Source organism: Podarcis vaucheri (genome assembly GCF_965113315.1).
Source record: "Podarcis vaucheri genome assembly, chromosome: 17".
In the NCBI taxonomy this organism is placed as follows: domain Eukaryota; kingdom Metazoa; phylum Chordata; class Lepidosauria; order Squamata; family Lacertidae; genus Podarcis; species Podarcis vaucheri.
The window spans coordinates 27,332,259-27,359,648 of record NC_138755.1 but is presented as its reverse complement, the minus strand read 5'-3'; the positions used below and the strand labels follow the sequence as shown (position 1 = coordinate 27,359,648).

General features: G+C 41.3%; 1 protein-coding gene across 1 annotated transcript in view; it reads left to right on the top strand.

Annotated features, from left to right (window-relative positions):
- Positions 1-128: 128 nt before the first annotated feature.
- The window catches only part of PTBP3 (polypyrimidine tract binding protein 3), a 45,401-nt gene continuing 18,139 nt past the window's right edge, over positions 129-27,390 (top strand). The window contains exons 1-4 of the mRNA XM_082205317.1: positions 129-257; positions 9,798-9,831; positions 23,373-23,448; positions 25,846-26,015. Coding sequence (XP_082061443.1) covers positions 250-257; positions 9,798-9,831; positions 23,373-23,448; positions 25,846-26,015 — 288 coding nt within the window. The 5' untranslated portion in view covers positions 129-249. The remainder of the gene's footprint in view (positions 258-9,797; positions 9,832-23,372; positions 23,449-25,845; positions 26,016-27,390) is intronic.

Below are 27,390 nucleotides of genomic sequence, written 5' to 3'. Positions count from 1 at the left end.
CAGCTGACGCTTGGGTGTGTCCCGGAGCCTCGACGAGCTGGGCGGCGGCAACAGGAGGAGGAGGAGGAGGAGGGGGCGGGCAGGGCAGGGCCCAGCTGTCGCGCCTGCGCGCCGCCGGCAGCCCCGCCCCCCCCGCTTCGCCCATCCTTTCTCGTTTTTCCTTCTGTGAGGCGGCCGCTCCGCTCCCTTTCCCTTCCCTCCCCCTCGCCCTGTCCCGTCCCTCGCCGCTTCCTTCCTCCTGTCTGTGCCATGGATGGGTAAGTACCTGCCTCGCCCCGGCGGTCGCGGACGGGCGGACTGCACCCGCCTGTGGAGGCGAAAAGCGGGGGGGGGGCGGCTTGTCTTTCCCTTTCCAACCCCCCCCCCTCCCCATCCCTCCCCCGTCCCCACCTCACCGGGGCCGGTGGCGGCTTCGCTTTGTGCACACTGTTAATCTCTTTACCTCTGTGGGGGGTTTTTTTGCCAAATATCCCGGGTTGGTGGAGGGGCGGCGAGGCTGGTGGGAGCGAAAGAGGAAGCGCGGGGTGGGGGGGGCGGGGGATCGGCGGCGGCGATAAAAGGTGCGGTCACCCGGGCAGGTAAGTAGGTAGGTGGGGTGGGGCGCGTAATGGGACAGGAGGGAAGGGCGGCATCGGGCGCCTGTGTTGGGGGATGTTGCTTCCAGCCGCCTCCTTTCGGATTGGCGCGCCCGCCCCTCCAAAACCCGGTTCTTCGCATTCCTTCTCCTCGCGTCTTTTGGGGGGGGGGAGGAGGAGAGGGGTCATGGGGAGTTTGCAGCGGGAGCTGCTTCTCGGGCATGTGAAGGCGAGGGAAAAACAAGCTGGCCCGGCCTCCTCTTCCTCTCCCTTCCCCCGAACCTGCCGGGGTGGGGGAGAAGGAGGAGAAGGAGCGAGCGCGCAACTTTTCCCCCAGGTACGGCGTGACGAGCCCGCCTCGAAAACTTCTTACGTCTTGTTGCGCTCGGGAGCCGTGCAGCTGGCTGGGGCGACTTTTTAAGTCTCTCTCCGTCCCTTCCTCGCTGGCCATTGTTGGATCTTTTCTTTTTTTTCCCTCCTCCTTCCAAAAAGGAAGCCTCCCACAAGAGCAACAGATTTCTCTCCGTCCCCACCCCGCTCTCTCTCTTCCTCTTTCTCGTTGCGACAGCAGTAAAGGAGACGAGGCTAAGTTGCAAGGCTTGCGAGGACGGCGTTTTGTTTTGCTTGCTTCTCTCCTTTTGCAGCTGCTGCGTGTCAGGTGTGGCGGGCAACAGTTTTCCCTTTGCGCGACGAGTCGCTCGCGCGGAGGAAGGAAAGCGTGGCGATGTTCTGGGGAGGGAGGGAGGCGCGTGGCGCATCTTGCGCGGGGGAAACGCGTCTGCCAAGGAGACGGAGCTTGCTGGTCGTGGGGAAAGGGGGTGAGCGAGAGCAGGCCGCGGGAGGAGCGCTTCCTCGTTGAGCCCGGGGAGACTCCCACCAGAGGGGGTGGTTGCCGGAGCGCATCGTGGCTTTTCCGCCGCTGCGCGAGAGCAGAACCAGGAAATAGAGAGCGCCGCCTTAAGTTAAAGGTTGCAGACGCGCCCGCTTCTAACATTGCAGCGTGACTCGCGGTGTTTCTGCCCCCCCCTTCAGATTTCTCTCCTCCTCCTCCTCTTAAGCAGATACTGTAGTAGCCTTGTAAAGCGCAGTCATCAGCAACAACTGGAGAAGCTTATCGCTTTAATCTCGCCTTGGGACTGGTGAAGGCCATTAACTAATTAATTGGAACTCTAGTCTCACGCAGTAATGAAAACAGACCCCGTCGTGTTTGCTCTTCAGGTGTTTAAATCAGCCTCTGGAAAAGTCTTACCTGTACCTTCTCTCTCTGGATGTTGCCTTGCAGTGGTGGTTTTCTTAATTGCAGCTTTTTCTGTCCCGACTGTAATGCAAAATTCAAATGTGTGTTTTAAGTTCCATGGATTTTGATAGCCTTGTGTATTTCCCCCCACCCCACCACCCCTCAAATACATGTGAATATTATGAAGACTCTTACTGTGGAAAATATTTACACACACACATGTGCATACTATATGATGGAGAATATATTGGTTGGTAGTGTGTCTATGTGCACATTAGTCATTTGATTGTTGGCTGTCAGTGTGAGTGCTCATTCTTTGAACCATTGTGTGCAGAACAAGAGTATCTGCCTGGTGGAGCATGCATGAAAAGTTGGGTGGTATTTATTTAGCGATGAAGATCAGATAAAACAGTTCATATTTTGTAGTGTGTTTTCCTGTGCTGCAAGTTTCTGCTTTCTGTTACTGTAAACAAGTCTCCAAACTGGCATTTAAGTTAAGCATATGTACTTTGAGAAGGCTCAGTGCTCTTATGCATAACTATGAGTGGGTTGCTTCATAAAATTAGTTGCTAAACCTAGATTTCCATTACTTTCTTTGGAAGTACTTTTCTTTTATCTTTTCGTAAACATCTTTGAGGGCTTTCAACAATCAAGCGGTGTGCAGTTTAATAAATAAATAGGTAATAAATGATACGGGATTATGAATGGTACAATTGAGTGTGCAATTTGATTCACCACTGAGTGAAGCATGCCTACTGAGAAGCAATTCCCATTGAGGTCAGTGTGGTTTATTCCCAGGAATCTAGGTACAGGATTGCAATCTTCACCTCTAACTTGAATATCAATGTTTCTCTATGGCATAAGCATTTCAGGATTCTGTTACTTAATAACTCTTAAAAATATACTTTAGCAGATTTCATCTAGACATGACATCATTGGGGTTAATCTAACCTTTATACAACATGATTTATCCCCACTAATAAGTCATATTGTGGAAAGCTGACACATAGGTAGTTGAGCACAAGCTTTCTCAGAAATTTAAAGTGAATCAGTAGCATGCAGTGTAGATGCTTGATTTATACCATGTTTAGAGTGCACATTTGTGTATCATTTCTAATAAAAACCCCAGTATCTTGCATAAAAGCAGCACCTCTCCTTGTAAGCTGAATAATTGATACTGCTAAGCACAAGTGTTCCAAATGTGTTTTTCCATCTTCAAAACTGTGAAATGAAAAAAAAACAACACCAAATATAATTAGCCTGTATTTTTAACCCTTTCAGGTACTCTTCTGCAAATACATGGATTGTAGCACATTTCAAACAAAGGAAACTGATGTTCTCAGGATTTCAATAAGTGTCTGGTGGTCTCTTAGTTACATGTGTCTTATTTGTTAAAAGATGGATTTCCTACTTGATATAAATTATACACCATAGTTTATAGTTATACACAGTATGAAGAGGTTGGCCAGAAGACAAACTTCAAACCCCCTTTTAGGTGTGAATTTGGTTCTACCAGCTCTGCTTAGGTGCCCACCTATAAAATTGAAATGACTAAAATATGGTTTCTGAGTTTGCTTGAGAAGATTACACAAAGTGTGCAAAGTACTTTATATTTACTTCACTGTATAAAGTAGGTATAGGTTTAGCCACTTCCTAAGTGTAAAACAGGGACACGGATGGCGCTGTGGGTTAAACCACAGAGCCTCGGACTTGCTGATCAAAAGGTCGGCGGTCGAATCCCCGCGATGGGGTGAGCTCCCGTTGCTCGGTCCCAGCTCTTGCCCACCTAGCAGTTCGAAAGCATGTCAAAGTGCAAGTAGATAAATAGGTACCACTCCGGCGGGAAGGTAAACGGCGTTTCCGTGTGCTGCTCTGGTTCACCAGAAACAGCTTAGTCATGCTGGCCACATGACCCGGAAGCTGTCTGCGGACAAATGCCGGCTCCCTTGGCCGATAGAGTGAGATGAACGCTGCAACTCCAGAATTGGCCACGACTGGACCTAATGGTCAGGGGTCCCTTTACCTAAGTGTAAAACAAAGCTTTGAAATTTTGATCTGTTCGCTAGAATACCAGCATTGAATTTGGGTTCAAAGTTGTACTTAGCCATGATTTTTTAGGCAGTTTTAAGCTAACTATTATCAGCCTGATGTATACTTAATACAAAGGCTGTGATGCAGAAGGTCCACAATACTTCTCAGAAGTTGTCACTGCAACCTCACCCACACCATATTTAAACCCTTAAAGCATACTTCTGGCTTGGACATGAGATTTTTATAGGTAGACTAAGGAGAATAATTTCCCTTTAACAAAAACAAGCCTCCCATCTTGTGCCAAGTTCCCAATCAAGTTCAAAAACCATCCACCATAATTTCTGCAGTGCTTAGACTGTTCTAAGCTCTGTACTTTGATTAAAGAAAGGAGGCAGGCTATGCCCACAGGCATAATGTTTATTAGATGTATCGTATTAAAGGAAAGAGGAATGAAAGCAATAAAGCACATTCAACACATCAATTCTTAAAGTTAGTGTAGTTCAACTTGTAAGTGACCAGTTGAAATGGCTGCTGAGGAGGCAGTTCTGAGAAACAAGGAAGCAAAATGGCAGTTGGAGGCAGCTAACCTGATGGAGTCAGTTTTGCTGCCTCCTCAGACCCAGTCACCAGGAAAAGAATCGGAAGCAACTTGGTTACAGGGCAGCTTCTTAGAAACAAAATGGAACTATGGTCATATTGCAACACTCTTAGCAGGCTGGCAGTTTAACACTATATATGTTGATTCCGCTGAGTTCACAGGAGCTTGCTTCTAAGTAGACATACATAAAAGTATTACATGCCAGTCATTACAACTATCTTGTGATCTCACTCCCCACCACAATCACTTCACTTATAGTGGACTTGCAGTTTGTCCTGGAGGCAAAGTAAGTATTAAGAATGAAATCTAATGTGTCTCCTCTGCCTGTGGAACAGGCTTCATTGATACAATGGATTTCCCATCCAGTCCCCGACACTGACCCAAAATCTGCTCTGGAGGTCTGGGAGGCTCAGCAGAGCAGATGTGAAGGGGGGAAGGGGAAGTCTGTCTGTGCAATAGTGGTGTCCTAAGAGTATAGGAAATTGGTTCAAAGGTGCAAGTTTTTAACATAGAAATGATGCTCAAGTCATGCTGTAAATGGGTGTCAGTGTGCTTAATTCAGCTAATTACAATGAGGCAAGATGTCTATTGGTATGTGGCTTTACTTATAGTAAAGCTGCAGTGTGGGTGAGGTGTGAGTTGTGTAACAAAAGTACAGTGGTACCTCGGGTTAAGTACTTAATTCGTTCCGGAGCATGATTTCTGTTCTCATCCTGAAGCAAAGTTCTTAACCCGAGGTAATATTTCTGGGTTAGCGGTTAAACTTACATGGGGAGTTTTAGGTACTAGAGTGTTGTGTAACATTTCTGCTTCGTTTTAGTTTGTTGAATGGCTTAAGGGAGTATTCCCCAATTAAAGTTAATGAAAATTATATATGGTATCTTTCATATTGATGGATAGGGTGAACAATTGCTAAGAGGCAAATAAATAACCCTTTAATTGTAAAAAAAGAATGTTACATATTTTGTCATATAGAACAAACAAATCTATATTTTTAAAGGGATGTAAATAATTTACTTTGATACCTAAATAATAGAGCTGAATGGTTTTTTGTTCTGCCTTTCAGGCAACTGATATATCTACGTATCACCAAAACATCAACGTAGATACTTAGCAAAACATTTACTAAAAGCTATCATTCATTTTTAGAAGAAACGTGGACTTGAATGTGTTTTGTTCATTCCCAGTGGTGCTAATATGCTGGAAATAAAATGACTTCAAAAGTCAGCATGTGTGTCCTTAACTTACAGCCTTAAAGTTTAAGATTGCCCACACTATTGATTGATTAATGCCTTAGTTGATTAATCAGTTAATTGATATTTACAGTCATACTAACAGCATTCTTTTAAATGCTTGCAAATCTGCCTTGGGCACCATACACCATATTGATTTACTGTTCATGTCTATAATAAAATAGCGTATTTTTCGCCCCATAGGACGCACTTTCCCCCCTCCAAAAATGAAGGGGAAATGTGTGTGCGTCCTATGGGGCGAATGCAGGCTTTCGCTGAAGCCTGGAGAGCGAGAGGGGTCGGTGCGCAAAGTTCTTAACCTGACGTGCTATTTCTGGGTTAGCAGAGTCTGTAACCTGAAGCGTATGTAACCCGAGGTACCACTGTATGTAGAGGCAAATGAGGTGAAGTCCTGGCAACTGCTACTATTTTAGGGGCCTAAAACTGATACACTATTACTTACCTTTAGCGTATTATTACAATTGTTATTTTATAGTACAGAGCAGGGGTAGGCAACTTAAGACCCATGGGCTGGATGCGGATAAGCGTGTTTTTACATGAGTAGAATGTGTCCTTTTATTTAAAATGCATCTCTGGGTTATTTGTGGGGCATAGGAATTCATTCCCCCCCCCCAAAAAAAGTCCGGCCCACCACATGGTCTGAGGGACGATGGACCGGCCCATGGCTGGAAAAGGTTGCTGACCCCTTGTACAGAGAGACACTGGCAGGAATCACGAAAGAAATGATGACTGGCTTCACAGTTGTTACCACATCACGATTTTTTACATAGCGCGCGCACACACATTGTGATTCACAATATATCACCATGTCGAACCTTATGAAACTGTTACCACAATGTAGACTTCAAATTGATTTTGGATGGTGCGTCTATGCATCACCCAGCCATAGTCTAGTCATTGCACAAAAAAATTAAATATTATTGTGACGTGATTTGACCGTTCTTCTTCTTCCCATATTCCCCTACTTGTTCAAGTAAAAGAACTAGGTTGCACAGATGAGCGGAATCTTGTTAGTATACAAATTGATTTGTTGTCCTATTGTTGTCTCAAGAGACTCTACTTTAGTTGAGTGATCTGTGATAGCAGTTTAAAGCTGCTGCACATTTTGACTCCTTGGCCTGTACTCAAGCTGATGTTTTCTGGTAATTCCTGACATTAAAAAAGTTTCTGTTGAATAGTGTCAACTGAACCTGCAAGTGCTTAATAGGACAAATGACCTTATTTATTAAATTGAACTTACCAGGTGTATAATTTGGGTGTCCATCTTGCTATAGTGGTTTGGCACAGACTGAAAGCAGCCTTCCCTTCAGTGCTGGAGCCAACTGTGGTTATTATAACATGTACTCTGCTTTGTTTGCCAGACATCCTCCCATGGCCACTACAGCCCACTCCATTCTGTAGGGTCCTCCAGGGTCCTTGGGGGAGACTTTTTGGTGAGCTGCTGGGGATGGGCATGCCACTCTGCCAGCATTTTTCTGGATCCAACCACTCTCTTGTTGGCTTGAGAGCAAACATTCTTCATCAGTGAAAGTTGCGGCTGAAAATGTGTAGCGGTGGTGCAATGCAAGGGTCTTGTTCGGTGTAAACTTGAAGTATTGCTTTGACATAGCAGTTCTACAGCTGCTCAAATCTTTGCAATAGCTTGCATGTGTTGTGCACAATTTGCATCCAGAAATCATCAAACAAAAATATAAATATTAATATTAACCTTGCACAATGTGTCAGCTTCCTTGATTATGCCAGTCTTTATGTCAATTAATAGAAAAATAATACAGTAATAATAGTACTAGAAAGAACAAAGAAAACAAATGTAACATATTTTAAAATGCTGCTCAAAGACATAGTTTCTCAGAGAGGCATAAGTTATTTTGATTGTATTCCAAATCTGACACAAGTTTGCAATAACTTTATTTTGTCTTTGGCCTGTTTCCTTTATCTCTGTTCTTTCTTTTTTTTAAAATCAATTTCAAAATTAAAGGAAAAACCCAAAGTTCATCAATCATTTCATTTGTATCGAATTTTAGTATTTTTACTAGGGACATTCATCTCTGTACGGTGAACATATTTGAAACTATCACATATGAAACTAGTTCTGTATCTTTGCTTACCCAACTGTTCTGTATAGTTTAATAAACTTTATAATGGGTTGTGTGTTATATATAAATATTTGTATTCTGGTTTTGTGTTTTTTCCTTTACTTTTTTTTTTATTTACACATGGCTAGCATAAGCAGTTAATGCTACGTGTGATACTGATAGATGAAGCGAGTCCTATCAGAAGTAGTTTGTTACCTTAGAGATTTGGGTGTGGGTGTGTTTGGCAAAGGTGAAGATCTCTATTCATTGTGTCATTTCACTATCTACCATGCATCTATGAATTTAATAAACTTAAGGAAGCAGTTATTTGATTAATGTTGCATCACATTTTCGCAAATCAAATAACAGTCTTGCTCAGTTTTAGCTAGCAGTTACAGTTCCATACACCACAGATTATCTTGCATCTTTCAGCAAGAACAAAAGTATTTTCTATCATCCAAGCAAGAGCACACATTCTGCCTAGAATGTGTTATCCCTCTAGCGCTCACAATAGTGGTCTGCATACATAGGATCACAGAGCATCTCATCTACATATAAGAACAGCCTGCATTTTGCTCCTCTTTCTTGATATTTGGCAGGATCTTTAGAAGAAAAGTGTTGTCTGTTGCTTATAGAATACAATAATAAGTCTGCTTGCCAGAGTGCCCAGTAGCACACATCTCTTTCTAGAGCTCTTATTTGGGCTGCAGTTTGGAGAAGATGAGAAATAACAAGTAGTTGCTCACAAGCAGCAGTATTAATGAATGTGAAGTTGAGACATAGATGAGATGAAGAGGAGATACACATCCAGGTTTCCATTTCCCAAATTCTTACTTGTAGGGGAGCAGGTGCTAATTGCTGCGGTGAATTACTGGCCAGATGCTGTGGCTTTAACTTCTACTCAATGCTGGTTAGGAAGTGACATGGTGGGATTGTATTCTTTAGAATATATTGAGCTTAAATATGATAATATTTAGGGAAGTTATTAATATTTAATGGTGTATTTTTAACACTTGATTGGGAGCCGCCCAGAGTGGCTGGGGAAACTCAGCCAGATGGGAGGGGTATAAATAATAAATTATTATTATTATTATTAATAATGGAGAGCAAATTTCTTAGCTGGGTTTGATAGAACATATTAGGTACATGATACTTGGCTTGATCTCTTGGTTTTTGGTACTGAGACATACTGATGGGGGAAATCATTTTCTTCTTTAATGAGCATATCTCTGCACATAAATTGTTTGATACAGTAGAGTGTAGGAAGAACAGAAGTAAACGATTAGTTGTTAGATTAATCTCAAGGTAGTTTAAATTTCACTTAAATTTTGCCTACATTTGGTTCTTGTTGAAAGATGTTTAAGGGCTTGGGCTTGGATGCCCAGGATTATATTTTGTTGTTTGGAGAAGCTATGGCCCTACTGCAGAACAATCTCCTTGAAAGATCCTATCCATCTATTTCTCAGTGGCTTCTGTCTGCTGTATCATCTTTAGGATGGAATGGCAATGGCATCCCACAAACGGACTGGGCATGGAAAGGAATATGAGAGAAGTGGAACTACTTTTCATAACTTTACTAGAATTCATTACCCTTAAGGAGACAATGTAGGATGTGTGGTCTTGTTCTTGCATTTTATTGTACAGTACAGAAGTAATGACTTTGCTATAGGAGTATTTCACTTCTGGTTTCATACGGTTTCCCACCTAAAAAGCAGTAGAAATTTAATCCAAATGTGTCTGGCTTGTAAAGGAAACGTCTCCACTACTTCCTGTGTAATAGATGTGTCTAAAAACTCCTTTAATGAGTTGTGTTAAGGGGTTTTGTTTTTTGTTTTTACTACTTGTTCTAACTAAACTTTCCTTTTCTCATACTGTGTGTTACTAAACTGTCCCATTTCTTTTGCAAAACGCTCCATAACTCATTTCATTCTTCCGATATTTTTTCTTCCTTAAGCTTTATTTACCACTGCCTGTGCAATAACTATTTTTCTAACTTTTCCATTTTCTCCCATTTTTTTTTTCACACAGTGTTGTTACAGATCTTATAGCAGTCGGTTTAAAGGTAGGCATCTTTTTCTGTCCTTTCATATGCACTTGTTACTCCATTTTTATTTCCAGATATTGGTATTCATACACATCTTTTGCTTTTGTGGCATTGCTCTGTTTCAGTCTGATTCCCCTCCCCTCCCAAAGAAGTCTCTACAATTATTTTTTCACGCATTTACAATTATGTTTCTTCCAGCTCAGCTTGCTGTCATTTGTAGCCCAGAGATTAAAGTGTTTTCGTTTGCTTGCAAGTTGTCAAATGAGAAAAGCAGATGCTTAATAGCGGTGGTTTTGAGTCTCCATACTTTTGTTGCTTTCAGATCCTAATGACCAAAATGCTGGGTTTAAGAATTAGTTCTTAATAATAACTATCTAAAGCATTGTACTCTAGATCTATGCAGGCCATATTAATAAAATCAGATCGTCAGAAACTGAATTTTAAAGGTCAAGTGACTAATACGTTATAGCAGTCTCTGAACTTCAGTTCTGCTAAAGACATAACCCCCTAGCTGCTCTGTGCTCTTTAGATGCAGTGGCGTAGCGTGGGTTGTCAGCAACCGGGGCAAGGCAAGTAATTTGTGCCCCCTAACCCGTGGATTTGCACCCCTAACCCCCAGATGTTGCGCCTGGTGCGGCCGCCCCCCCCGGACCCCCCACGCTATGCCACTGTTTAGATGTTTGTAAGAACAGCGTTTTTATTTATTTGTCTCATAAAATGAAGGCTACCATGTAATTTGTAGTCTTGGAATATATTGGGTTGTTTCCAGTGCTCCACTTGCATAGTTCCACTGTTGGACAGGAACTTCTGCCTCCTCTCATGCCCCTACACACCCTCAAAATCTGCTCTGGAGGATTCCCCAACCCCAACCCCAGTTGATTTTGAGGGTTCACAGGAAACTGCTCCGTTGTGCCATTGTAGCTGCTGCATTGAAAATGGCTTGTTGTGTTCACGATCAATACTGAGACATACTTTTATTGTACCATCACAAAGCTGTTGAATGCTTCAGCTTCAAAAGAAAATTGTAGTCCATGTATGCCAGTAAAAGATAGCGCCCTAATATTATGTTCCTTACAGCTCAGTACATACCTCCGGTTGCGCACGGGATCCATTTCGGAGCTCTGGTCGGATCCCAAGGAATTCACAACCGGAGGTGCCTGTTCTGCGCATGTGCACGACGTGGTAGAGCTCTTCTGTGCATGCGTGCGTGGCGAAACCTGGGCAAATATTTCCGGGTTTGCCGCGCGCATAACCCGAAGGATATGCAACCAGAGGTGTGTGTATCCAGAGGTACCACTGTATCTACTCAGAAGTCAGTCCCTTTGCCTAATAGGGACTTGCTCCCAAGTAAGAATACAGGACTCGAGCCTTAGAAAACGTAATTGCTTTGTTCAGATAAACAAGTAGACAAAATCTGAAAACTTTTTATGCAAGCCTCTGAAAATAGACAAGCTAACAAAAGAATAAAGAAGTCATGGCTAATATTTGGGGGGAGGGGGAAATAACATTATGCAATATTTTATATATTGAAATAAATTGTATACAGTTTTCTGAAGAGGTAAACTTTATTAGGACATGGAGATCACTCTTTAGGAATAAAAGACTGGTTTTAGACTTCAGGGTTTAAAAGACTTGATTTGGATCAAATTTCATTATCTGTTGAGTCATTGCTTTTACTTAACATACCATAAGATTTAAAGACAAAACGGAAGTGAACCTGGCAAAATATTATAGTTTGTGTTCAAAAGGAAGCCACGCGGCATGTTATGAAATATTTATAAGAGATTATTGGACTCGGGGGTTTGTTTGTTTTTAATTAGGCAGAACCAATTCTGTAATAGGACTTCTGATAAATATCTTGAATATTTGTACAATATATTTTCAATTATCTGCATAGTAACCCATTTTTACAGCAAAATGGGATGCAGGTACACGTAACTGGAAAACATAACCAGTCTTAAGGATAATTAAGTTTTAAATAAGTTTAGTGCATGCTCATGCTATACAGATGGTATCATTGGGGCTGTATATGCTAAAGTACAAATTAAATTTTGTGCCAAGGTACTCAAATTCTGGCATCTGAGTGCACACTGTCAGTACGCTTTGAAGTATCCCCCCCATTAGTCTGAATTGTCCATCTGATGAGGCAAGAAAATACCCAGTTTTATGTTATACTGAGTGCTTCACAATAACTCTATGCTCCCTGCTTGTTCTGTTCATAGATACTATAGTGGCATTTCCAGAATCTCTCCATTGCTTTTTTGTCTGTTTGTTGTTTTCTAGCTGTTGTACTGCTACTGGCTATCTCTAGATTTTCTTTACTCGGTTGCAAGTGGCCAGTAGCCAGGTGCAAAATGTGCCTGGCACTTGGCTAATTTCGAACACTGTTGGAACTACTTCAGTCACACAACTCTCCCTGTAGCCAGATAACCACGAGGCTTGATCGCAGCATATCACTAGAATGTCAGGAGCAGTCGTGTGTCAGCTTCTAAGAGTACAATAAGAAGCAGTGCAATAAGAGTACAATAAGAAGCAGTCTCTTCAAACGGTACCTGAAGAGAGAACTAGTTTTGCCAGACGTAAATACTGTGATTTTTGGTTAAGGGGCCTCACCCTCTAGTTTGTTCTCGAGTAATTCTTAACACCTCAGTGTTTCAAGAAATGTATTTGGTCTTTTCTTCCTACTATACTGTATGATGCATTATGATTTGGGTACAATGCATATGTAGGATTTTGTAAAGTCTATGGAAGGGGAAGGGAAGAAATAATGACTTTTTGTTTTGCTGACACTCTCCTCGAGCAGTTTGAATGTGTGAAAATTCCATGACTCCAGAGCAGCTTAGCCAGTAAGTTTCATAGACTCTACTTAATCAGCACCACCAAATTGCATACTGTATTATAATATAGGTATCTAGTAACTGCAGGAGGTTGGCTAATATAATCTAGTGTTGTTGTAGCCTTTTGAGATTTGGGAGGCAAGCCTGTTTAATTCAACAATTAACAAAGCTGTTGGAGTCTAAACGTCTCATGAATTAAGAGAGAGCAAAGAATTGGTTCAGATAAAGCATGTTATCTGGCTCCAACTTGTCCCCCCCCCTTGTAATTTTGTAAGCTATGAGGGGCAGTCCGTTTTGCAGCTTAAAGGTAAAGGTACTACTCTGCGGTTGCGGCGCTCATCTTGCTCTGTAGGCTGAGGGAGCCGGCGGTTGTCTGCAGACAGCTTCTGAGTCATGTGGCCAGCATGACTAAGCCACTTCTGGCCAACCAGAGCAGTGCACCGAAACGCCGTTTACCTTCCCGCTGCAGTGGTACCTATTTGTCTACTTGCACTTTTAAGGGTGCTTTTGAACTGCTAGGTTGGCAGGAGCAGGGACCGAACAACGGGAGCTCACTCCATCGCAGGGATTCGAACCGCCGACCTTCTGATCGACAAGTCCTAGGCTCTGTGGTTTAGACCACAGTGCCATGGGGGTGAAAGGGAAGGGAAAGCACTCTAGCACTGCCCCTTCTTGCTGTCCATGTCACCCTCCGCTTGCGTAGACTCCCCATGATTACATCCCAGTTTTTCAGAGTCCTAAATCAAATGGGAAGCCTACACAGGTTGTGAAGGCTCCCCATCGCAGAAGTTATCACTTCAGCTTGTGAAGGACAACTGACAGGCAATAGTAGCATGCTTGTCTTTGCTTCCCCCTTGTATGTTGATTAAACATAGTAGAACACCTGAATAGAATTCTACAGTGATAAGAAAGAAGGTGTTACACAGATCTTTTTGAAAAGCTATCTTTTAGGACTCCTTACTAATCAGAATCTATACAGTTTTAGGTTCAGCACCAGAAGCATAATAAAGACATTTTACATTACTTTGAAAGTTAAGAAGTAGCACTCACCTGTTGACATCCGACAGCATTTGAAATTGTTGGGTTTCTTACAGATGAATTGGACATTTTAATTCTGCATTTTACTTTTTCTGTTCAGACTGTTTGTGGTCAATTTAATTTTTTGAGGTTGCTTTTAGAAAAGAGGTTGATTGAGAAAAGAGGCAAGATTGACAGCCGTTGGAACTCTGAGCCTTCTAACAGATCCTCTTTTCAGTTGCTAACAGTTTACTAACCAGTTATACTGTATCTGAAGATATTCAGATACTTCAGTATCTGAAGAAGTGTGCATGCACACGAAAGCTCATACCAAGAACTAACTTAGTTGGTCTTTAAGGTGCTACTGGAAGGAATTTTTTTATTTTGACTATGGCAGACCAACACGGCTACCTATCTGTAACTTGTTATTTCAAGTAAGTGAGAACCATAATTAGTAGGACATCTTCATTCCAGGATACAACCAATATGTTTTCTAGTTACCTCACTTGCACAGTCAAGGTTTTGACCTGTGTATTCTCGAGTGGCATACAAGTATGTTATTAACCAGATGCAATGTCAACCTAAATTTCTTCAAAACAACCATGATATCCCCTTCCATCCCTGAAAGTTTTCTAAAATTGCTAAGATTAAACAATAGCATTGTATATCACAATATCGCCTTCAGCCAATTGTCAACTAGGATTTTTCTTTCTTGAATGTAATAATGCTTGCTCCTCTGGCAGGATCTGATAACTTACTCCTGCAGAATTCACTTTAAAATGGAGGAATTGTGCCTCCTAGTTCCTTTTCTGCTCATTTATTTTAACATTGTTTCCTTAATTATCATACAGTTTCTGCTTTGTGACACTGAGTAGTCATTTGTCATTTAAAATTAGTATTGTAATTTCGGTGTCTGTGGGGGATCATATGAGTTTTCTAACAGGATTGACTTAGCTAATAAGACTTCCTGGGAGATAATAGTCCTGAATGTTCTTAACTTCATCCTTTTTATAGTTATATATGAACAGTTACAAGTAGTATATAATAAGCAGTGTGCAATAAGCAGTTTACGTAGGAAAAAAGCAGTTGCTCCCATAGTACTTATTATTCAGTATAGGCCATATTGTCAATTGGTTTTCATGCTATTTAGAGTTTAAATACTGTTGGTTAGGTTGGCACTTATTAACTTTGTTTAAGTTTAGGGTTAATAACCTTTATTGCTTTAAATAACTATTGATTTAATTCTTGTTATTAAATTACAATTTTAGTCAACTACTTCAAGAATACCTATATTCATGGTTGGAGTGGTTGGTTTAATGCACTGTTCATGTTTGGTTGTCCTAAATATGTTGTTTGCTTCTAACAAAAACTACAATTGGGCATTTCCTTAAGCATCTCAAACTTGCTTGTATTTTTGGTACTACAGAAGCCAGTTATTTAATTGGTTGAATTGTAGTTTAAGGGTGCTATCTTTAAATATCATTTGACTATGAAAAAAATACAAGTGACTCATACACATTCTGGTTTTATGTAGCCACTAACTCCACAGCTATGTGTGAAAAGTCCAAGATTTTCTGCATTTGCAGTTTCTCAATTGCTTATTTTTCACTTCGTTAGCTGAACATTTTGAGACTGACTTTCACATTGTATATGTTGCCCAGGAGACTTCAACTGGGATGGCAAAAAACCACACATTTCTAATGGAAATATGTAGGTACGAGATAGGAAAAAACATTGGTCACAACTGTACATTATAGGTGCAGTGGTGGACTGGATTTTATCAATAAACTGGGGTTGAATCTGGAAAAGATGCAGGCCATGTGGGTGGGTGATTGCCGCGTCTGGGAGATAGATCTGTTGCATTCCCTCTGAAGGAGCAGGTACACAGTCTGGGGATGCTCTTTGATCCATCTTTGTCACTTGAAGCTCTGTGACTCCTACATCAGCTGTAACCATTCCTGGACAACACAGTAGCCTGACCACAGTGGTCTATGCATTGGTAACCTCAAGGCTTGATTACTGCAATACGCTTTTATATGGGGCTGGCCCTGTATCTGGTCCAGAAGCTTCATCTAAAGCAGATGCAGCAACCAGGTGGTTCACAGGAATAGATAACTGGCAACGTGGTACCCTAGAATCATAGAATCATAGAGTTGTAAGAGACCACAAGGGCCATCGAGTCCAACCCCCTGCCAAGCAGGAAACTGATAGAGCTGCTGATAGAGCTGTGCTTGTTGCCAATTTACTAAAAGGCCAGGTTCAAGGTACTTGTGTTAATTCACAATGTCCTGAACAACTTTGGCTCAAAGTACCTTAAGGATTGTTACATCCCTCCTTGATCACTGAGATCCGGGTTCCCCACGCCCCTCAGGTTTGGCTGGCCTTCCCTAGGGATCAAGCATTTGGCATGGCATGCCCTGCCCTTTGAAACTACTCTAGCAGAGGTTTAGCGGAAAACCATCCCTCCATTCTTTCAGCCCTCTTTTGAAAACTATATTGTTTAGAGAGACCTGTGCAATATGAACTTTCTCCTTTAACCAATTAGTATTTATTGATGTTTTGTTTGATATTTTTCACATATTTTATTCTTACATGTTGTATACCATGATATATTTTTAATGAAAGTGCAGGTTATAAATACATAAATATAAAGAAATGTACCCCACCCCACCCCAATTTAGCTTGCTATATCAGATACTGTGTTCAGTTGGCCATAGCTTGGATCCTGAATGCCTTGGTACTCAGACGTCTTGGCTCCCAAACCTGGAAGTAAGTGTTTCGGTTTGCGAACGTCGTTTGGAACCCAGGCAGTCAGCAGCTGTGCTTTGGTTTCCATACATTTTGGAAGTTGAATGGACTTCCGGAACAGATTCCGTTCAACTTCCAAAGTACGACTGTATTGCTATTGAGGTAAATTTCCAGTCCCAAACATTACTGGTGCCCACTTCTCTGTTCCTTGCAAATTTCTGCTGCATTTTACGTCTTTGCAGAATAGATAAGGGGCAAACACATGAGTACAATTCATGAGCACAGTTTGTCCAGGGCAGGAGCTGGACTTAGCACACTGTTCACATTTTCCTGGTTGGGGAACCAAAAGCTGTAGGATCATTGAGGCCACCCCCTGAACTCGAACCTGTACAGTGGTACCTCGGGTTAAGTACTTAATTCTTTCCGGAGGTCCGTTCTTAACCTGAAACTGTTCTTAACCTAAAGCACCACTTTAGCTAATGGGGCCTCCTGCTGCTGCTGCGCTGCCGGAGCACGATTTCTGTTCTGATCCTGAAGCAAAGTTCTTAACCCAAGGTACTATTTCTGGGTTAGCGGAGTCTGTAACCTGAAGCAAATGTAACCCGAGGTACCACTGTACTTGAAAGTGGGGTGGTTTTTTTTTAACATGAAACCTTTCTCAGTCAAAAATTACCACCAATTTCTCAAAGTTTGGTCTCATACTTTAACTTGGTGAAAAGAGAATTCTAGAAATATTCTAAGGCCTTTGTGAATGAAGAGTCCCTTGAGTTTTAGGTATCTTGATTTTATTATTCCTTGTAGTCCTTACATAGTTGCTGAAGCCATTCCTTCAATTATCGGCATCCTTTCCACTGGCTCTTTAATTACAGTCTTGTGTGCCTTTTGTTAGGCCCATAGTATCTTGTTACTGATCTAGCAGGCAGCCTCAATAATTGATACATGAGACAATGGAACTAGCTGCATGCTAACTAACTGTGCCAGTGAGAAGGCAAGGCTGAAACAGCTGCTCCCTCTGTTAATTTAGCAGCCCTGTTTCTAGGGAGATTGCTGATCAACTTGTTGGACTAGTATTGGAATGGGACGTCTTTGTTGTCACTGAAGCTTGTTGCTATCTCATTTAGGTAATTTGGCATCATGAAATGGTATGTATGTATGTAGGGCCAACTCAACCACGATATTTCGCTTCTACTTTTTCTCTGTGAGATTTTTTTACCATCTGAGGCCAGCTTTCCGTGTCAAAGCCTAAATGGCTCTTCTTCACGAATCAACATTCGCATCTGCATTCTTGCATTCCTGCAAGGAGCTCCGAGCAGCAGTGTAGCTTCACATAGCTACCCTGTGAGAGTGGCTTAGGCTGAGGCTGACTTGCTCAAGGCTTCATAGCTGAACAGGACTTTTGAACTGAAACCCAACCCTCTGGCTACTGCGCCACACGGACTTTGTTTATACTGGAAAATGGAAATCTTGGGATCTATGTAAGTGACACCAGAAGCTCTTTTGCATGTGTTGGGTTACTTCATTCTAAAGAGTTCCCAGCTGGAACTAAAATAGTACCCCCCCCCCCAAAAAAATGTGGTGATAGTTATTTTGAATCCATCCCAAATTTCAGTATTGTTTCCTGCTGTTTTTGCCCTTTTCACTTGAGGTGAACATTACCAAGCAAGTCCACCCATCATTTGGCACTTTCGGAAGGGGGTTGCCTAATAGCATTTTGTACAAATGTTCATCAAGCTTGTACTAATATCAAAAGGCTGAAATTGAAGTTCTGTAAAGTAGCAGGCAAGTGGAAGACGTTCTAGCAGGACTGGGGAAGATTACCAAGGGTGCTTCTCTCTCAGCACCTGTTGTTGTTGTTGTTGTTACTTTTCCATTTATGAATTGCATCCCATGAGGCACCTCAAAGCAATTTACAATACGACCTAAACATTAAACATGATTAAAACAGTTTTATATATGTAGCTTACCTATAAGTTTGCTTGTAGAGTAGAATTCTATTTCCCCCCCCAAAGATGGGTGTTTGAAAGCAATGTGAGATTTGTATATCAATATTAATTTTGAAATAGATGTTTGTAATATAATAGTACAAGACCCTTGTTTCTGATTTCCTATACACTGAGTATAAGAGTCTTAATGGTTTGTGTTCATTTTGTAAGAGAACATGTTAGTGCAGAAGTTCAGGTTACTAATTTTTTGCTCACTCTTGTCTAAATAGCTGTACTTGTATGAACCAGGATATTCTAGTCTGGTTGAACTTGAATGTCAGCTATTCACATAAAATATGCCAACAATACGAAGATCTTCTTTGGAATCACATAGTGAAATCTAAATGTTGAAACATCTGAGATATTTGAAGCTACCACTCTTATCATTCCAGATGTATTGCAGCATCAGTGACTGTTTGTGATATTGCCAGGTGGCTGTTAATGTGAGGCTGAAACAGAGAATGGAGGAGGAGGAGGGATGAGCCGTAACAGTGAACTACACATCTATGGCACTTTTAAGAAATAAAAATTGACAAACATTTTGCCTCATTTTGAACTAAACGTAAAACATACATCTATTAAGGATTTGCTGCTGTCTGGTTTGAAATATGTTTGATTTAGATTATTTAAAGTAAAAAGTACTTCTAACTCTGGTGCATAGCTATTTAGGGAGTGATTAAGGCATAATATAGACTTTACTAGATTATGGTGAAATTGGAAATTCGACTCCTGTGCCTCAAACTAGAGGGATTTGCTTTATGACAGCAGTCAGTTAATCAAGAGTGTGTGCATATGAGAAACCCAATCCATTTATTTTTAAGAGTTAGTCATATGAATTGTGTGACGCATACTTGAAAGCAGTCCCCACACATTTATTGTTGATATTATTTTTTGAATTTTCAAAATACACATTTTACTGTTTTTACTGATAATTTCATTGTATTCTTTTTGGGAGATGGGATGAGGTTTTATTACAGTCAGGACACCCTTCGCTGACTTAACCCGTCGGCCCTTAAGGCCAGCCCAAACAGGTCTTCCAAGGAGGCTTTATTTTATAGCCTGCAAAAATAAATAGGATTGATTAAGTATTTGTAGCCTGCAATGAGTTTAGTTTCTATTGGAAAACCCACTCTCTTCTATTGCCTGTAACTTTGATGTTTTCCAGGCAAATGATAGGAAATGTGCAAACATTTTGAAGTATTATAATTGGCAAGTGCCAGGCAGGTTAAGCAAATGGTTCCTGTCTTAGTGGTAGTTAAAAGGGGAACATTGTGTAAAGTCTGCTCTTATTTTTAGCGGAAGACCTAAGCAGTCTGCCCAAGTAGCATGATACTACTATGGGCAGAAACTACTACTTTGACAGGACATCAGAACATGCTAGATTGGAGACAGATTAGAGAGGTCCCGATTAAGAGGAAGCGTGCATACACATTCTATAAAATTCAAGCAAGTGGCATTGCAGGGAATGCCCGGGGTACCAATGAAGGGCTTTGCAAGCTCCACAGTGCCTATGGGCACCAGGTTGCCAGCCTCTGCTCCAGGAGCACAACTTGGTATGGTCTTAGATTCACTATGCTATTCTCTGAAATAGTGATCCATTTACTATTGCTTATTTGTAGTATGGCCCACTGGACCAAGAATCCTTCCATGTAACACAAATGTAACCTCATACTCTGCCCAAATCATTGACTGTTTAAATCTGGGGTGTTAAATGTGAGTAGGGGTATTCAAATTAATTGGTTTGAGTTGCAGTACTTTGTGAGTAAGGGAAGTATAATTTTCTCAGACATGCCACTTTTCTGTATGCATAGGAGCTAACTCTTTGGGGCCAAGGGTCCTTCGCCCCCCAAAAAAATATTTCAGGGGGTTGCCCCCTCCAAAGTTAATGGGCATTGCCGTTCAAATGGTGTGCATGCACATCATCGTGATTGATTCTGTAGGGCAGAGCTTACCTGACCCCCCCAAATAGTTTATTCAAGTTGGCACCTCTGTCTGTATGTGAATTTAAAAATGACAGAGCAGAAGCAGAAGTCATGCAATGTGTGAACCACCTGCCTTTTAATTCTCTGCTGTTCCATCTGCTGCTGATTTTGGCAATACAGATATTGAACCTGCAAGTATTGCCGTGATGAGCAGCTGCAGCCCAGGAATTTTTAGACCCAAGAAAGCGAATTCCTTCTGATTTTAATTCCTTCTGGCATGTGAACTTAAGTATGTGCTTCCAGACCTGTCAAACCCCACTGTGTCTGTTTTCTGTCCTGCTTACAAAGAAGAGGTGTGTGAATGCAACGTAGCAGAGTGTTTAAACAGAGCTTCTGTTCCCTACACATTTTTCTGAACTTGATTTAGAGAAGACTTTCCCACTTGCTGTTGAACTAAAATAACTGCAGAACAACCAACCTCCAGATGTTTTGGGCTAAAGTCCTTCAGCCTCAGCCAGTGTTGTCAATGGTCAGGGATGATGGGAGTTTTGACTCCCAACAATATGTGGAACTACGTTGGAGAATGCAGTTGTAACAGTTCTGATTACCTCTATAGCCAATGCACTATGAAGTTTTCACTATTCTTGAGCAATACTTTTTTCTCTTCAAAGAGAAGAGGCATTGAGGGTTATAGTGAAACTGCTTCGTGCTAACCTGCATGCTTGTCAGGCTCTGTTAGTTAGTTAAACTGCAACCCCCCATTGTTAAGAGATCTGTAGATCTAAGTGTAATACTGCTAAAATTACTTGACTGTTACTCAACTAGTATTTCAAGTCGATCCACATTTTTGCTTAGTCACAAATGGGGTTTGTTATGGCAAATGGTAAGCAAGATCATGACTGGAATTGCAAGATCCCATTGCATGAATAGAAAGAATTTCTGCCTGCACATGGCAGTAGTGTTCACTGATTTACCCCATGTCCGCAGCCCCTTAAAAGCTGGGAAATCCTTATCTTCTAGAGTTGGAATGTTTGTGGGGGAGTGTCCTTCAAGGAAAGGAGAAAAATTGAGCCCCCACCAGCAGAAGTATCTTAACACATAAATGTTCAGAATTTCATGTTTAAATATTTTGCAACAATATATGGTGTTTCAGCAAAGGACATATTTTTGCTTCCACATAATGGCCTGATTTGCACATCACGTTATGCCACATGATCCCTTGGTACAAACATATGAGCTGGGAGAAGTTACCCCAGCTGTATTGCTTCTCCCTGACCATTTGTTGTTGTGCTCCAATGAACTAAGTCATAGTTTTGGTTGGTGTGTCTTCTGAACTCTTGGCTTAGATCTCCAGGACCCAACCATAAGCTATTAACAGGCAAACCTTGGTTCCTGCTCATGGTTAGTCTGGAGAAAGTTAAACCATGAGTTCAGGTGGATGACACGCTAAGCCAGTGTTTCACAAATGGTGGGCCCCTGCCTCGTTTCAGGTGAGCCTCAGGCCCACAGCCTGCCCAGTGCTTCCTCACTTGCTTAACACCCCACCCCCTTTGCTGTGCCATAGCCTTCTTGTTGGAACAATACCAGCCTCAACATCTCCCCACAAACTGGTGACTAGAAGACAACAGAGGTTCAGTGCAGGAGGAAAGTGGGGTATTCCTCCTAAGGGGAAAGGGGCAGAGCAGGTATCAAAGATATTTGATAAACGGTTAATGTGTATTAATAATAATTGGGAATAGAAAGGAACAAGCCAAGAGAAGGGACAAAAATGTGAAAGCTGCAGTGAGGAAGGAGGAAATAAGTAGTTTATGAGGAAATAGAATACAAGTTACGCGTGAAAGGAGAAGGGGAGATTAAACAACAGGAGATGTGTAAAAGTATTTTAAGTGGCATGTTTGGGAAATGCAAAAATAAAAAGTATTTTTCACCTCTGCATTGCCTTTTTGTGGCTGGTGGGCCTCTGCAATTTTCATACATCTTAAGTGGGGGGGGGGGGAGAACCCCTGCTATGGATTAGCATGGCACAATGCAGCAACAAAACTGGGGAGGCCCAAAGCAGTTGTAATGTCCTTTCTGGGAGCCCACATGCTTGCACATTTGTGCTAATCCATGGTTTGGCCTAGCAAACCAGATCAATCAAGGTTTCGTGTAGAACACAAGTTTGAGGGTTGCTTTATTTTCAGGCAGCGTGGCATATTTTAAGGTTCTCGTATTTTTTATTATTGGGTGTTTATTTTATTTTTTAAAGCTATCTACCATTGTCAGCTTTTTAGAGCCAAGAGAAAGAAATTTAAGCATTATGAAAAACCATTGTTGAAGAGGAAAAAATACATTAGTTGTGAAAATGCAGCTGCGGTTTATAGCAAGCCACTCTTGCATTGAAATATCTCATTATACCTCATAATTATTTCATTTTTGGCATGCCAAGTGGATAGGGCTGTTTATGCTGCAGAGCCTGTGGGGCTTGAAAAATCTCCCATGTGTTTGGTTCCAAATCCTGCCTTTTTTTTTAAAGAAACCATAGTTCCTGGTTCCCAAAATGGGAAGCTGTGGTTAACTGCGACTTTCTGGTTTTTCCTTTCTGTTGAACAAGTATATGAGACCTCAACAAGAATGTGTAGAGATATGAATGATAGTTTTGTGAGAAATGGGCTTGCATATCTGACACTGGCAATAAAAAAGGGAACATTATATTAGATATATATATATGGGAATGCCAGCTTGAGTGAGAGGGTAAAACAGACTAGTTAGATAAGTGGAGGAAGCCTGTGAGTGTTGAACCCATCTAAATGTTGGTCTAGTATTTGTTTTCAGATGGTTGGTAGGGTGGATTCTTTTATTTGTGCAATATATTGAAACATTTTCATTGTGCATAAAATGATTGGATAAAATAGTGGTTTTCAATCCACAAAAAAACTGTTTTTTTAAAGTAAAACTTTGTTTTTCCTTCAACAAAAATCTTCCTGTTATCAAAAGTTGCTGAAATACATGTGTTAAAATAAAACTTGAGGCGCAAGTATTTTTACATTTTACTTTTATGGTATTTTTTCCAGCGTGGATCTGATGAGCTTCTTCCACCTAGTTTCGCTTACGGGCCTTTTACCATGAGCAATTCTACTCCTGCTACAGGTATGATTGTATGATTAAAGAACACACCTTGCAGCAGGTTTGCAAATAGCCCCTCGCCTTGTTTCCTGTGTAAAGTTCAATTTTTATGAGCTGGTCACGTCTGAGGACTTATTTGCAAAGCTATTCTGCAGTGTGTTAACGTAAGCAGAGGCAGACCCCCAAGGATTGCTGCCACCACCCCAGTTTGATCAGTGTGACAACTTTCCATGGGACTTGTGCTTGTAGCAACAGTGGAGGGTCTATCACATGGCTTATTTAAGAAAGGACCCATGGGAAGTAGATGAACACGTCTCCAATGATCAAGATAGCTATTGAATTCCCATTGCCTTATATTGTAACTCACTCATAACACGTTCTTTAGTTTTAATGCTGCCTAATCTAACCATGGTTAAAACTGGAAGTGTCCCCAGACTCACACGCTCCTCCCCTCTTGTGTGAGCATTCTCTCTTACTCCCTTTAAGAGATAACTATGGCTAATGTAACATCTGCATAAGAGTTTTCCCTGCGCATAATTGGCATGGAATAATTTGTAATCAGCTTCAAAATGAGAAGAAAGGGGAAGTTTGGGAAACGTCTCAGACTCTGCTCTGTGGACCACCAGTGGTCTATAAGGTTTATTCAGGTGGTACACAGCTTGTCTGTAAAAATACAAATAAACCGTACAGCATCTAGCAGTGTATTCCTATTCCTACAACAAGACACTCAGCAGTTTTCAAGTGGTCCATAGGGAAAAACATTTGGGAACCCCTGGATTCCCCATGGAACAGCGAACAGTGTTCCCGTGAACAGCCTTATTTATGTAGATAGCCTTCCATTATCAGCTAAAGGTATGAAATGGTGAATTTATAGATGCTGTCAAATTATTTTAGCTAGTTAGGTCTAAAAGAGGCTATGAAAGATCTTGAATTACCTGTAAAGCAGGCATGAAAATATCATTTATTGCTCTTAATTTAAAAAAAGTGCACTAAGAACTGCTTTGATGGTTTTCTGCAATCAAGCGGTGTATAAATTTTATGAAATAAATAAAATAATAAACCATTTGCAGTTAATTTTTGAATTACCTCAATGGTCAGTCAAATGTCTTCTTCAGTCATCCCCTTGCCCTAGTAATTTCAAAAAAGTTTTCTCAAACCTTGACAAAACAGTAATGCATTTGAGAACAATCTTTCCAGTTAAGCAAACCTCAACAGGCAGAGCTGTAAATAGCAAAGGAACGTTGACATAATATTTTGCAATTGGTCGTTTTTCTCAGTACTTGAATATTGTAATTCTGGTTTCCATATTGGGAAAAAGTAACGTAGTATATCTAGAGGAGTTGCAGAGAGAATCTGCAAAAACGGAAGAGTTGAAGCAGAGGAATGGAGAGTCTTCAGTCCTGTCCTGCATGCGTCCTTCAGGTGTACCCCTACAATCCACCTCTGAAGAAGTGACTTGAATAGAGATCTGCTACTTCCAAAATAGCCTGATATATTCACCCCAGGCAGATCAAGCTTACGCTTATGAGCACATGTACAAACCGCCTTTACGCAACAGGCTTCTGAAATAATTTACTGCTGATCTGGTTTACTGGCCCATTTCCCATGCCTGGTGAGCTGGCAGCAGCAATGGAGGCTTCCTCACTTCGTTCAGGATGTCTGTGTGAGCAGATAGTGGACTCACCCACTCCCTCCCTGCCTAACGTGGTCAGACATTGCCTGCCAAATCAGTCCATGGCTACTGTGCATGTGCTAGTTCAGGAATCTAGGGTGGGCATCAGTGATCCTCCCCTTCCATTTTTGGCAAAGCTAAAATATATTTTATTGACACTTAAGATCCTCTGTGCAGTACTGTAAATTGGTTGTCTGCAGAATCAACCAAGATGCTAATATGGGCAGAAGGCCCATCGTCAAAACAGGCTGTAGCATTGTTGACTCTCATGCTCTGATTTTCTCACAATCTCCCCTGGAGCACTGATCTCTTCTGAAATACCTTTCTTGATGCTTTTATATAATGTTAGGGGGCTTTATTACTCTTATAAAGTTCTAAAGCAGCCAGTAGCTGGGTAATATGCTTGTAAACCTCTCTGTGAAAGAAGCTCAATAACAGGCCCAGCTGCTGAAGCCCTTTTGGTTGCTGTTGAATTAGTTACCATGATTTCCTAGAGCGACCAGTGAGCCAAAAGCAAAATTCCCAAGTTCTGTGACTGGAATAAACCCGTACAGACTTTATCTAAAACAGAATTAGAACTTCCTGCGATTAGAGCTAGAGATTAGTGAACAAACACAAATGTCATAAGGAAACAAAAAGCTTGTTGTTGCTTAGTACAGGTGGTTTGATATTGTGACCCGCACAGCAAGCAAAATTTTTAGCAATGCTAAAGTATACATTTTTAACTGAAGTGTTTCTTTATATCTTAGCTAATGGGAATGACAACAAAAAATTTAAAGGAGACAGATCTCCCTGCTCCCCTTCTCGAGTCCTTCATCTTCGTAAAATTCCAAATGACGTCACTGAAGCGGAAATAATTTCTCTAGGTCTACCTTTTGGCAAAGTAACCAATCTCTTGATGCTGAAGGGCAAGAGCCAGGTATGTATATACTTTGCAGTAAATACCCAAAACACAAGAAAATGTAGTGTATGCTATTTGGCTAGTATCCAGTGGAATACAGTGGTGCCCTGCAAGACGAATGCCTCGCAAGATGAAAAACCCGCTAGACGAAAGGGTTTTCCGTTTTTCGATGCGCTTCGCAAGACGAATTTCCCTATGGGCTTGCTTTGCAAGACGAAAACATCTTGCGAGTCTTGCGATTTTTTTCGCTTTCCCCCCTTTTCCTAAGCTGCTAAGCCGCTAATAGCCTTTTAGCCGCTAAGCCTTTAATAGCCGCTAAACCGCTAATAGCGCTAATCCGCTAAGCCGCTAATAGGGTTGCTTCGCAAGACGAAAAAACCGCTAGACGAAGAGACTCGCGGAACGGATTATTTTCGTCTTGCGAGGCGCCACTGTAGTTAAGAGTTGAGCAATTCAAATCTCCCAATTGTCTCACAATAGTTTTGCCTCTAAAATAAACCAAGCATGTGCTGGAAACCAGGAAGTTACTCAGATTGTTGCCTAGCCCATACCCAGTCCCCAAAAGGCTATTGACCATGATTCTTGGGCTACAAAGAAGTTCTGCAGTATCTCTCCAGCCCTTCAGGGAGCTGCCTGCCATTTGCAGTCCAAGAGCACAGGTCACTAGCAGGTATCCTCAATCTTCAGCTGCATGAACCATGAAAGTGTTCGTATCGTAGCTTTGCTCTCAAACCACAGTTTTAAACAAAACACATTTCTCAAAATTTGGACCTGTCAGGGACCTGTGATGGCTTTAATATCAGAAGTAGAAGCTTTCAATCCCTTATTCTCTGTGCACAAAAGAGGTAGAAGAAGGGAACGTGCAATTCTGAGGCTCGCTCATGTAGAGGAATATTATTATTAAATTTGTATACTGTACTGCCCTTCATCTGTAGATCTCAGGGCAGTTCACAGCATAAAAATACAAGATAAAAGCACAAAATGCATAATAAAAGCAAGAACAAAACAAACCAATAACCCACCCCCTCCCAAAAACACGTTTGAAAGAACATAGGATGCTATTCAGCCAAAGGCCTGGTTTCAGAAAAAGATGGTTTTTCATCACATCTGAAGCTGGTCACTGTTTAGTTGTGAAGTTTTTTTTTTAAAAAAAGCTTTTTGGGGAAATCACTAGAAATATAGAAAACTTGTGTTATTTAAACAAAAAAATATTTTATTTGTTTCCTGGAATGTCTTTAGCAGTTATAATGGTATTGGGTGTTTGGAGAATGCACTCTGAAAAAACTTATATTGGGTCACACATTGATAAATGCCTGTCTATCCCCAAGTTGTGAAATAAGGCACCTTTACATAATAAAAATAAGGAACTACTTGAAGTAAAAAAACAAAAATT